General features: G+C 35.6%; 1 protein-coding gene across 1 annotated transcript in view; it reads right to left on the bottom strand.

Annotated features, from left to right (window-relative positions):
• Positions 1-11,238, bottom strand: part of LOC106873000 (diacylglycerol lipase-beta) — a 52,706-nt gene extending 41,468 nt beyond the window's left edge. The window contains exons 1-2 of the mRNA XM_014920201.2: positions 11,035-11,238; positions 7,337-7,584 (exon numbers count right to left, since the gene is read on the bottom strand). Coding sequence (XP_014775687.1) covers positions 7,337-7,584; positions 11,035-11,129 — 343 coding nt within the window. The 5' untranslated portion in view covers positions 11,130-11,238. The remainder of the gene's footprint in view (positions 1-7,336; positions 7,585-11,034) is intronic.
• Between the last annotated feature and the right edge of the window lie 52 nt (positions 11,239-11,290).

Here is an 11,290-nt window from a genome sequence, read left to right as displayed (position 1 = left end):
GCCCACATATGAGCCAATCCAAGGGCACCAGCAACGATCCTGCTCGAAAGATTTCATGTGTCGCCCGCACATGAGCCAGTCCAGGGGCACTGGCAACGATCCTGCTCGAAAGATTTCATGTGTCGCCCACACAGGTGGTCTGCAATTAGTGTTGTCCATTACAGCTTTCTGGAAGCCGATCAGAGCATTACAGCAGAGGTTTATTGCAATCAACTCGCTGAAATGCATGCTCACTTGCAAAAAATGAGACCTGCTTTGGTGAATCGCCGTGGCCCAATTCTGCTCCACGATAATGCAAAGCCATATGTTGCAAGAATGATGCTGCAGAAACTCACATACTTGGAATACAAGACTTTACAACATCCTCCATATTTTCCTGATTTTTCACCCACTGACTACCATTTTTTAAAGCATTTAAACACGTTTTTAAGTGATAAAACTTTCAGGTTCAAACCAGAGGTAGAATCAGCTTACAAGGATTTCTTAGCATCAAAGCCAATAAGTTTTTATCGACAAGGCATAAATAATCTTGTTGCTTGATGGAAGAGATGCAGAGATGTTCATGGCTCATACTTTGACTAATCAAAACATTTCTATTGTTAATTTTTCTAAAATATAATTATGTTTTTGAAATCGGCCGTTATTTTTAGAACAACCTAATATTTATTCATTCATAGGTTTTCTCAAACTATTTGTCATTAAGGTTTTTAAATTAAATACAAAATGCATTAACATCATCTAGCCATACCAATTGGTCTGAAAAAATAATCACTAACAAGCAGTAATAGTTAGTCTAGAAATAAACACAAATATTTGAATAGCAATTAGTTAAACATCTGTTTGAATTTCTGTTAGTAGTTTCTTCTCTAATATCACATCATCCTAGAACAATTTTAAACTTGATACAGCTATTTTGTCCAACACTTGTTCCACTAGAATACTAATTCACAGCTTAAAATAGTCACCCTTATTCACATGTGTAAGCTTTTAGACTTGAAATATCAGTGGCAATTTAGTAATTTGTTCAACTTATAATAAATTACATTGCCATTTCAGTAAAATTTATTCCTACAAGACAAAAGTTGGAGCTTTATGTTATGATGTTCAAGTTCTGCATTTGAGTAATTTAGTGAACAACTTTTACATGTAGTGAAGTGCAACAAATAAGTTGTGGATGAAGTTAATAGTTCTGCTGCTTAAATTATTATCATTTATCTACATTCTAACTGCATGGTAAAACATAATATTTAGATTTCATAATTCCTTGACATCCATATTAATGAGAAGAGAAACTTCCTCTGACTTTCTGATCCATATGCTAAAATATGTCAAATATTCCAAAACTTTAGCTTGTAATAAGTGCATATGTAAGTATAAAAAGATACATGTACACACACCTAGATCAAAATATGCATGTCCACACAAGCAATGACATCCTTACTTGTACACATGTGCAGTTATTCACACAAACGCACACACGTTTGCCACCGTCAAATGCCTATTCAATTAAGTAGTATCCTCACATAGCTGTATTCCTGACTGATGCACAAAATATTTGATCTGTTCCTCCTGTCCCAAACAAACCTTTACCTAGCAATAACTTACTATTTATGTATTCATTGGATCATCCAGTCACTGCCAAATCAATGTAACACTGCCATTCCAGATCAGTTAACTGGTTGGAATTCCATCAGTTCTATGATGACTGCTTAAATGTAATGTACTCCTGACCGATCATCTGAGACAGCTAATCAAGTGACCATTCCCATTTTACTCACAACCAAAAGCCCAGAATCTCTGAGTGGTTTACTTACACAAGAACTAAGAACACTGCTTACAAAAACCTAAAGGAAATCCCCTACCACTACTACCTGAAAGATTTTTACTATCAAGTAATGCAAGAAGCTGAAAATAAGAAGTTTATTAATTTTCTGTAGCATGAAGATCAGAGGTGTGAAGTATTCCAGGATGGAAGGTAGTGCACAAGATAAAACTGAGATATCATTAGGAGGAAGTGTATAAAGAAGTATAATGGCACTTGATTTTGACAACACCAAAATGTAAGGGGCATGAAATCAGTATTACAAGAAATTATTGGATGAGAAAAATTGATAGGAGAAAAAGGATTTTTTTCCCAAATATACCTAACAAAGAGACCAACCACTCAATTTGATAACAAGATAACAAGCAGTATAATAATAAGAACAATTAAAGAAATAAAAGCAAGGAAGGCAGCTGGTCTGTCAGGAAAAGTAAAAGAGATGCTTTAAATATTTGGTATGGGCTAGTCACTCACATACTCAATCAGTAGTACAATGCCCAATAGTACAGGAAGGTGTCATGTCTAATAACTGGGGCAATAGGATTGTTAACTACTATAAGAGCAAAGAAGCACTTAAGATAGGTAATTGTAGAGGTACTAAATTGTTGACCAAGTTATGAAAGTTATGGAAAGAGTTATTGCACAATTGATTTGGAAGAGAATTGGCCTAGATGATTGCTGCAAGAGATATTAGCATTATCATCATCCTAGTGAGACAACTGCAGAAGTACTTAACTTGGCATAAGCCTTTGTACCTAGCTTTTGTTGATCTGGAGAAGGCCTAGCATGCTCTGTAATCGAGTGGTTGCCAAGTATGCTAAGAATAAATGAATGATTTAAGAGGGTCACACAAGCCATTTACAAAGGCACCACCAGCAAGATGGTTAGTAAAGAAGTTAGTAAAGAGTTCAGTGATGAATTTACCATACAGGTAGGGTCCATTAGGGTTCAGCTCTCAGGCTCTCCTGATTATCATAATCTTACTGACTATAACTGAGGAACTTAAGGTTAGCTACCTGTGGATGCTCCTGTATGATGATAACCTGGTTCTTATGGTAGTATCTTAAGACTATTCAGGAAAGAAATTCTTGACTTAGACACTTAGAATCAAGAAGCTTCAAAAGCAAACTTATCAAAGACTTAAGTAGAAAAGAAGACAGGACTCTGCTGCCATAAGGGAAATGGCCATATATTTAACAGGCAGAAAAGGAGTGGGTAGAAATTCCAGCTGACAGTAGGTTTCTTATGTGGCAGAAGCACAGGCATAGTCAGTAGTAAGAATACATGTGAAATAAATTCTTTCAACTGTTCTGGAGACTCTCTAAAAGTAGTTGCTAGCTTTTCTTACTGATATGATCTAATTAGCAGTAGAGGTAGATATTCAGAATAGTGAGAGTAGAAGAGTAAAAACAAGGTCTTGAAAGTTCAAGGAGCTGCTACTTCTGCTGACAACAAAGGAATTCTATCTCTGTGAAAAGCAGATTGTTTGTAATTGTATATCAAGTATGATGTTGCATGGTAGTGAAATATGAATCTTGAATGCAAAATATTTTGAAAGACAAGAATAAAATGAAGTTAGCAAACTTCACTGAACCTGTAATACTAGTATATATGAATGACAGAATATATATAACCTGAGAGAAAACTATACAAAGGACAGCACTGGGGTGGGCATGTGATACATATAGAGTATGTCAGCTATATAAAGAACTTATGAATACTCAAAGCGGATAGAACCCTGTGAAAGACAGACACCTAAGACAGTATGGGATGAAGTTGTGAAGGCTAATATCAAGATGTTAAGATAGGTGCAGGCATGGCTGTGTGGTAAGAAGCTTGGTTCCCAACCACATGCATCTGGGTTGAGTCCCATTGCATGACACCTTGGGCAAGTGTCTTCTACTATAACCCCATGCCAACCAAAGGTCTGTGAGCGGATTAGGTAAACAGAAACTGAAAGATGCCTGTCATATATATATATATATATATATATATATATATATATATATATATATATACTCTGAATGGAGGCAATGCAAGCGGAAACTAGAGGAACATAATTAATAACCACACTCAAAATCAAATATATACATATATTCTTCTACATTTATTCACAGCACAGAACTCCAGTAGCCTTGTTCCCTCTCCGTCCAACATGCCCATTGAAATCCCCAACCGCAAAGATGAGATCATTGTCACTCGTCTTGGAGATAGCCTGCAGAAGAATATCATAAAAGTGGTCCTTCTGTTCATTTGGTAGGCCCACTTGTAGGGTGCAGGCAGATATAATTGTAGCTATACTATTCTGCAAGACTAGCCTAAGCTTAAGTACTCTATCCCATACTCTAACTACCTCTATGACCTTATCGACCCATTTCTCAGCTAGGAGTATGCCTACATGTATACAATCGACCCCAGGATTGGGGTCAGTTTGTTCGGCTAAAGGCGGTGCTCCAGTATGGCCACAGCCAAATGACTGAAACAAATAAAAGAATGTGTAATGTATTACTTTGTGCTTGTGTTTGTCTTCCATCACTACTTGATAATCAGTATTGGTGTGTTTACATCCCCATAAATTAGCAGTTCAGCAAAAGTGACCGATAGAATAAGTACCAAGCTTTAAAAAAAAGGCCTGGGGGTCGATCTGTTTGACTGAAACCCCTCAAGGTGGTGCCCCAGCATGGCCACAGTCAAATGACTGAAACAAGTAAAAGATACAAAGGACATGACAAATGACTGCAAGGACTTGCAACTCATAGTACTGGAGGAGACTTGCCCTCACATGCAAGCATGGCGAAACAAATGTTAAAATGGTGATAGTGATGAAGGCTGTGATCTATAATATATTTACATTTCATATATATCTAAAATATATTTACATTTCAGTCTCTCACATAATATGCTCTTAAGTCTTCATCTGCTTGTTATTTAATACCCTCTTATCTCCTTATCACCTACTCTCTCTCCAGGACACTATACCACACCACCTGTATAGCAAGGGATGGCATTAGATCATTCTTCCCTACCACTATCTCTTTCTCACAACATGATGCCTGTATAATAATGGATTGTACCAGATCTCTTCATAGCTGATACAAACCTTTCTGTGCAGCTAACCATCACTCCCTTTCCCACAAGTCAATCATCATTGACATCAGTCATCCTTTTTTACCATCAGAAGCCAGTAACTCTGAATAAAGATTAACTTGGACATGATGAACCATCCAATTCTTGCCATCAGAAAAAGTGAGTGCAAAATGATGATGATGACAACGATGACAACAATGATGACGACGGGGTGAGGGAGGCTAATTACTCACTACCACAATGCCTCATCAAAAAAATAAAGAATGCCTTCAAGCTTCCTTGCCAATCAAATGGAAGCAATAATCTCTGATCATTTGCCAAGAGTGTCTCCAAGTTGACAGAATACACATTACTTGTCAACCAAGATGTCTCTATTAGCACTACATTTGCAGCTGCCATGTACAAAAAATCCTCTGATTGTTCCAACCAGTCCTAATGCCAAATCATCCATCATCTTTAAACAATATATTTTAAAGCTAGCTCTGAAATTCAATTTCACTAAATTCACTAAACTCAACCCCTTTCTTCAATCCTTTTTTAAAAGGACACAAACATACACATACATCCTAAACCAGATATCAAAGAATGTCATTTGGCTAATTGGCAAGGATTCACTTATCAACATACTGCAACCACTGGCTCAGTGATTGCAGTGCCTCTACAATTCTGAACATGTTAGCTGTGTTTCCCCATCTAGAATTACTTGTCTCTTTTCCCTCCTCCATCACTCACACCTTGCGGGCCCTTCACTAAACATTTTGTCCTGTCCTTCTTCCTCACAGCTGCAATCAACTAGAGTTTCCTGAAATCCATATTTTTCCTACAAACATTCTATTTGAATGTCATCTGCAAAGATTATGGGGACTGCCTATCTTCTGACTAACTCATAAAACACAAACAAATCAAGAGAGTGTCTATGTGGTTGCTCAATCTGCCAGCAACAGCAACCAAACCCACTTTAAATCATACCATATTGCATTAAAAAATGGAAAGGTGCATTGTATAAAATAATCCTCAATATACTGTGGCTGAAAGAAAAACAAAAACAGGATGATCACAGCTAGAATGCTCTTTTTCATAGGTCTGCTTGATCAGAGCTGACATTAAGCTACAAGTACAGTAGAAGAAAGTAAACACACACACACACACATACAGTGCAAAGTGCAAGCATAGCCAACAATCCCAAGCATATGCAACAAGCCCAGGCAAGACCAACAAGCACAGACATGACCGATAGGTACAAGAATGGTTGCCACATTGTTAATAAGTTCACTTCTTAATTATGTGGCTTCAGGATCAGTTTCACTGCATGGTAAGTATTGTGGGCAAGTACTTTTTGCTATAGTCCCAAGCCAACCAAAACTTTGTGAGTGGATTTGGTAGACAGAAACCAAAAGTCCAGCATATATATATGTGTATGCATAGGTGCAGGATTGGCTCTCTGATAAGAAGCTTGCTTCCCAACCACGTGGCTCCAGGTTCAGTCCCACTGCACAGCACCTTGGGCAAGTGTCTCCTATAGCCACAGGCTGAACAAAACTTTGTGAGTGGATCTGGTAGATGGAAATTATCATGTGTGTGTGTGTGTGTGTGTGTGTGTGTGTGTGTGTGTAATCATCCTTATCTTCACAATGACGATGATATCATTATTATATATATATATCTTTGTATGTGTCTTTGTGCTTGTCTTCTACCACTGCTTGACAACTGGTGTTGGTGTGTTTATATCCCCGTAACTTAGAAGTTTGGCAAAAGAGACCAATAGCATAAGTACCAAGCTTAGATAAATACTAGGGTCGATTCATTGACACTTTATTTCATGTTGCTCCAATTCACTCAGCTGGCAAAAATGAGTTGTACCTGTAGTTCAAAGGGCCAACTTTGTCACATTCTGTGTCACGTTGAATCCCCTTAAGAACTAAATGAAGGGTATTTGTGTGTGAGGAGTGCTCAGCCACTTGCATGTTAATTTCACGAGCAAGTTGTTCTGTTGATCAGATCAACTAGAGCACTCATCGTCATAACCAATAGAGTGTCAGTAAGCACAAGTGCATTTTATGTAACACTGACACAAATGCACTTCATGTGGTACCAGCACCTGCAAGACAAAGACCTCTCAGTTGGGAGAGGGAGTGAGGGGCATGGCCAAAAAGGACATGCCTGTATGTATGGACGGCTACAATTTTAATTGCTTGACATGTCATCTCAATTACAACAAATCACCAGAGGTCTTGATCCCTTGTGATCTCCTCAGTGAGGCTCAGTATCTGAAGATCCTTTCTCACAACTTCGTCCCAGTGGTGAGAAAGGATCATCAGACACTGGGCCTCACTTTTAGGTGGACATTAAAAACAATGATGATGATGATATGTATTTATATACATACAATTTATTCAAGTAATCCTATAAAGCAAATTAAATATTTACCAAGTACATTCCAGATAAGTTCAGGCATTCCAAGGAGAACTTTTAAGTAGAGAAAATATGGTAGCTTTCTTCGAGGAAATGTGTTGGTAATGTTCCCTTTCATGCTTATACTGATTATGCCAATTGTCAGAACAATGCTGATTGAAAGAAGAGTGATAACTCCAATGTAATAAGTCCATAACAAATGGCCATCATTGCAACTGAAAGCTTCTTTGTGGTGATTAAAAACCACAATTATAGCAATTAACCTGAATAACAAAAGTAAAAATAAAAGTGATCAGTTGTACTTTTCACAGAAATACACAAATTATCAAAAAGGTACAATAAAATCAGTCATAATTTGCTATGAGCTCTTTCCTGTGACCAACTGCTACCTGAAACTGGCTAATAACAAAAGTTTATTGTGTATAACAAAACAGGTAGGCTGAACAATTAGATACACTTCAACAGTCTCTATTCTTTTAGTCTGAGATGGGTTTGTAGTGACGTCAGTTTTTAGGACTATTTTTACTAATTATGGAAATATTGTTGGTAATCTTTATACAGTATTATCTCCAATCATCTTCAAGTGGTATTCGTAACTAAAGCAGACACTGATTCTGGAATCATTATTTCATCAACTGGATTTGACAGTCTAAGTAGAGAACAATAATGTTATCACCATCAGTATGAACCAGAGATACCAAAAAGTAAGAGATGCTGAAACCAAATTTTTAAATCTTAAAAACTTGAATAGTATTTTTACAAAAGTTTTTTTCTTTATGAAATAATGCCATATTCATGATATAGTTTATTTTTATTCCAAATCTCAGCAAAGAAGGGAATAAATTTGAAATGAAAACAGTATTTTTGGAAGCAATTTACATTTTTCTGTGCCTAGTACTTGATATTAAATACAATTGCCTTCACATAGTGCCTGTACACAACTTCTTTTAATAAGAGATATTTGATTTTACTAATAGTCATCACATTACAGATGTAGTTTAGGAACCAATACTACAAATTCTATTGCTGCAACTTTCTTGTCATTAAAGTACAGAATTGTAAGTGAAGCTCGAACCTAAATATTTTAAATTAAGCCAATTACATGTATCTCTATTTCCAAATAAGAATTCCATCAAAATCACAGTCTAAATATTATTTTCTTTTATTTTAAATTTAAGCATAAGAATAAATATTTTCAATATCCATTGTTGTTTTTTCAGCAATAAGCTTTAATTCTCAGTAAAAAAAAAAAGATTAACAAGGAAAAGCAAATACTAGAAACTACTGTTTATATCCTGTTGCACAACTACATATATACATAAAACAACCACTACAATTTTATCTTTATAAAATTTTTTTTTAAATAAATATCATAGCTGAACTAGGATGTTAGCTAGAATAAATAAGTTAGAAATGCATTATCTAGAACCAACTGAAATAATTAACCATGAGAGGAAATAGAAATAAAAAACAATAAAATTTCTAAATACATTTGAAATAAAATATAGGTGCAGGAGTGGCTGTGTGGTAAGTAGCTTGCTTACCAACCACATGGTTCCAGGTTCAGTCCCACTGCGTGGCACCTTGGGCAAGTGTCTTCTACTATAACCTCGGGCCAACCAAAGCCTTGTGAGTGGATTTGGTAGACGGAAACTGAAAGAAGCCTGGCGTATATGCATAATATATATATGCATAATATTTTTATTTGTGTTGTTAAATGTTTTAATTCGGTCTGTTTTCCTCGCATACTGTTTTTCTCTGTTATATTGGTGCGCTATTAAGGATATTAGTGGCATGGAATGGAATATACTTGCTTGAATCAGTCTACTACATATATGACCAGTACTTATTAATTTATCAACCCTGGAAGAATGAGCCAATGACCAAGACTTTATGTAGTTAACCTGCTAGAAACACCAGTCAAGACTCCCTTGAATGAAATCATGTCATTTTGAAAAAAACGAGTACACTTTACATAATTTAATCCTAGACACCTAAAAAATGGGATTGTCATAGCTGGAATGTTTTAGAGGATAAAGGAAACACAGCAATCCTAGAATAATGAAAGCTAAGTTGACTGATGCAGGATCTGAATTCAAATTGTGAAAGTAAAGTAATTAAATACTTTAAGATATTCAGACCATCATTCAACCTATTCTACAAAATTATTACTTTTTAGGCTTTTGGAAATGCATTACTATAATATCAAGGCAAGAATGTGGCGATCTTTCAAGTTTCTGGGTTCAAATTCCACTGTTGTTAAGTTAACCTTTTAGCCCAGGATGAATAATATAAATTTCTGTAATATATACAAGAATCAATTCACTTAACTATACACCCTCTCATTATGGTAGGGGGAAAACTCTTGCATTAAATCAAAAGAAAATATTGCCCTATTTATTTGACTAGGCACAAACCAAAAGGTAGACTTTTCTTTACTTTTTTTTTTTTTTTTGGTTCTAAGTTCTCCCTGAGTGAGCAGACCAATGATGAAAGCTCAAGTCATGATCATCCTTCCTTTCTATATAACATGGACCACATTATCTCATGTAACTTTCTCTATTTAAGGGCAAGAGTTCAAGGATTTTAGTCTGCTATTTTAAACAGGTCAAGCAACTGAGTCAAAGGCATTCCAGATGTAACCAACATCTCCTTTTTCCCCAAAGCATAGTGTACCAATGATCACATTATCTAATGTGTCCTACCTTCCCCTGTTCAGATACTCATATGAAGGAGATTTTGCTGTTATTTCTAGAAGATAGAACAATCAATAAAAAGCTCCCATGGTGATCAGAAAACAGCTAGCTGAGTTTACTGCTGTGCAGTACTAATACTATTTCATTGACTCAAGAGGAAAGTAAAAACTAACTCAGCAAAGCAGGGTTTGAATTAGGAAAACAAGGAAACAAAACTAAAAAACTGTTAAAAGCATTTCGTCATTTCTTGCTATTATCAACTCAATTTAAAATGACATTTTTAAGTGTTTCAGTTTTGTTACTTTTCTACTTGTATACTTTATAGGTTATTTCACGTAATTTTAAAACATTTCAAAAAGTATTTTCAGTGGGACAAACTGAAATAGTGCTACCATCTCTCTCTCTCTCTCTCTCTCTCTCTCTCTCTCTCTATCTCACACACACACACACACACATATATACATATATATATATATATCGAAAGTAAATGATATAAGTAGCTTCCGTGTTCACACATACTCATTAGAAACAACCTTAATTTATTCTTTTTTAAGATAATTATATTATTCTACTGGAAGACACTACTCGGATACTGTTTAAATAATTAAAACGTTCCCTTTTTTTAATAAGAACGCATTTTTCATTTTAAAAATAGACAAATAAAATACATCTGATTTGGGATAGGATTTATAGTTTTTGATTCAAAAATATTGAGAGAGAAAGAGATTTTAAAGAATTTTCACAGCCCCATTTTTCATTCCCCCTTTTTTGGATGAAGGAATAAAAAGACAGGTATTCTTCTGAAATACCTGTACGTGTCCTGTTTTTCGAGTTTGATGACGTCTGATAGAAATTGGTTATGTATAATGTTTTCATATTCCTATGTAATTATAAACAAAACACTACATACATAACTACATACATACCTACATATTAAGACAGATAGATAGAATAGATAGATAGATACGCATATTAATGTACAAATTGTATTTTAAGGAAAAGATAAAAGAAATTTACCATGCGAGCCGAGTAAAAATTTCCAACAGCCCTGGAAATACTAAATCATCTCCACTGATATGCCATCGACGATTAAACAACACTATACCAGGCATTGTTGACCCCAACAACACGTCAAATTAGTCCCATATTTCAAGCATTACAGGAATTCTTTCCGCACAGACGACAATTCCCCGAGTCTGAAGTGTGGGAATTCCTTTATTAGTTTCGTATTCTCAAACGCGCGTATACACACAAGCAATACCTTTTATATATA

The sequence above is a fragment of the Octopus bimaculoides genome, chromosome 3 (assembly GCF_001194135.2).
Source record: "Octopus bimaculoides isolate UCB-OBI-ISO-001 chromosome 3, ASM119413v2, whole genome shotgun sequence".
NCBI lineage: Eukaryota > Metazoa > Mollusca > Cephalopoda > Octopoda > Octopodidae > Octopus > Octopus bimaculoides.
The sequence above is the reverse complement of the archived record's forward strand: the minus strand, read 5'-3'. Positions and strand labels throughout refer to the sequence as shown.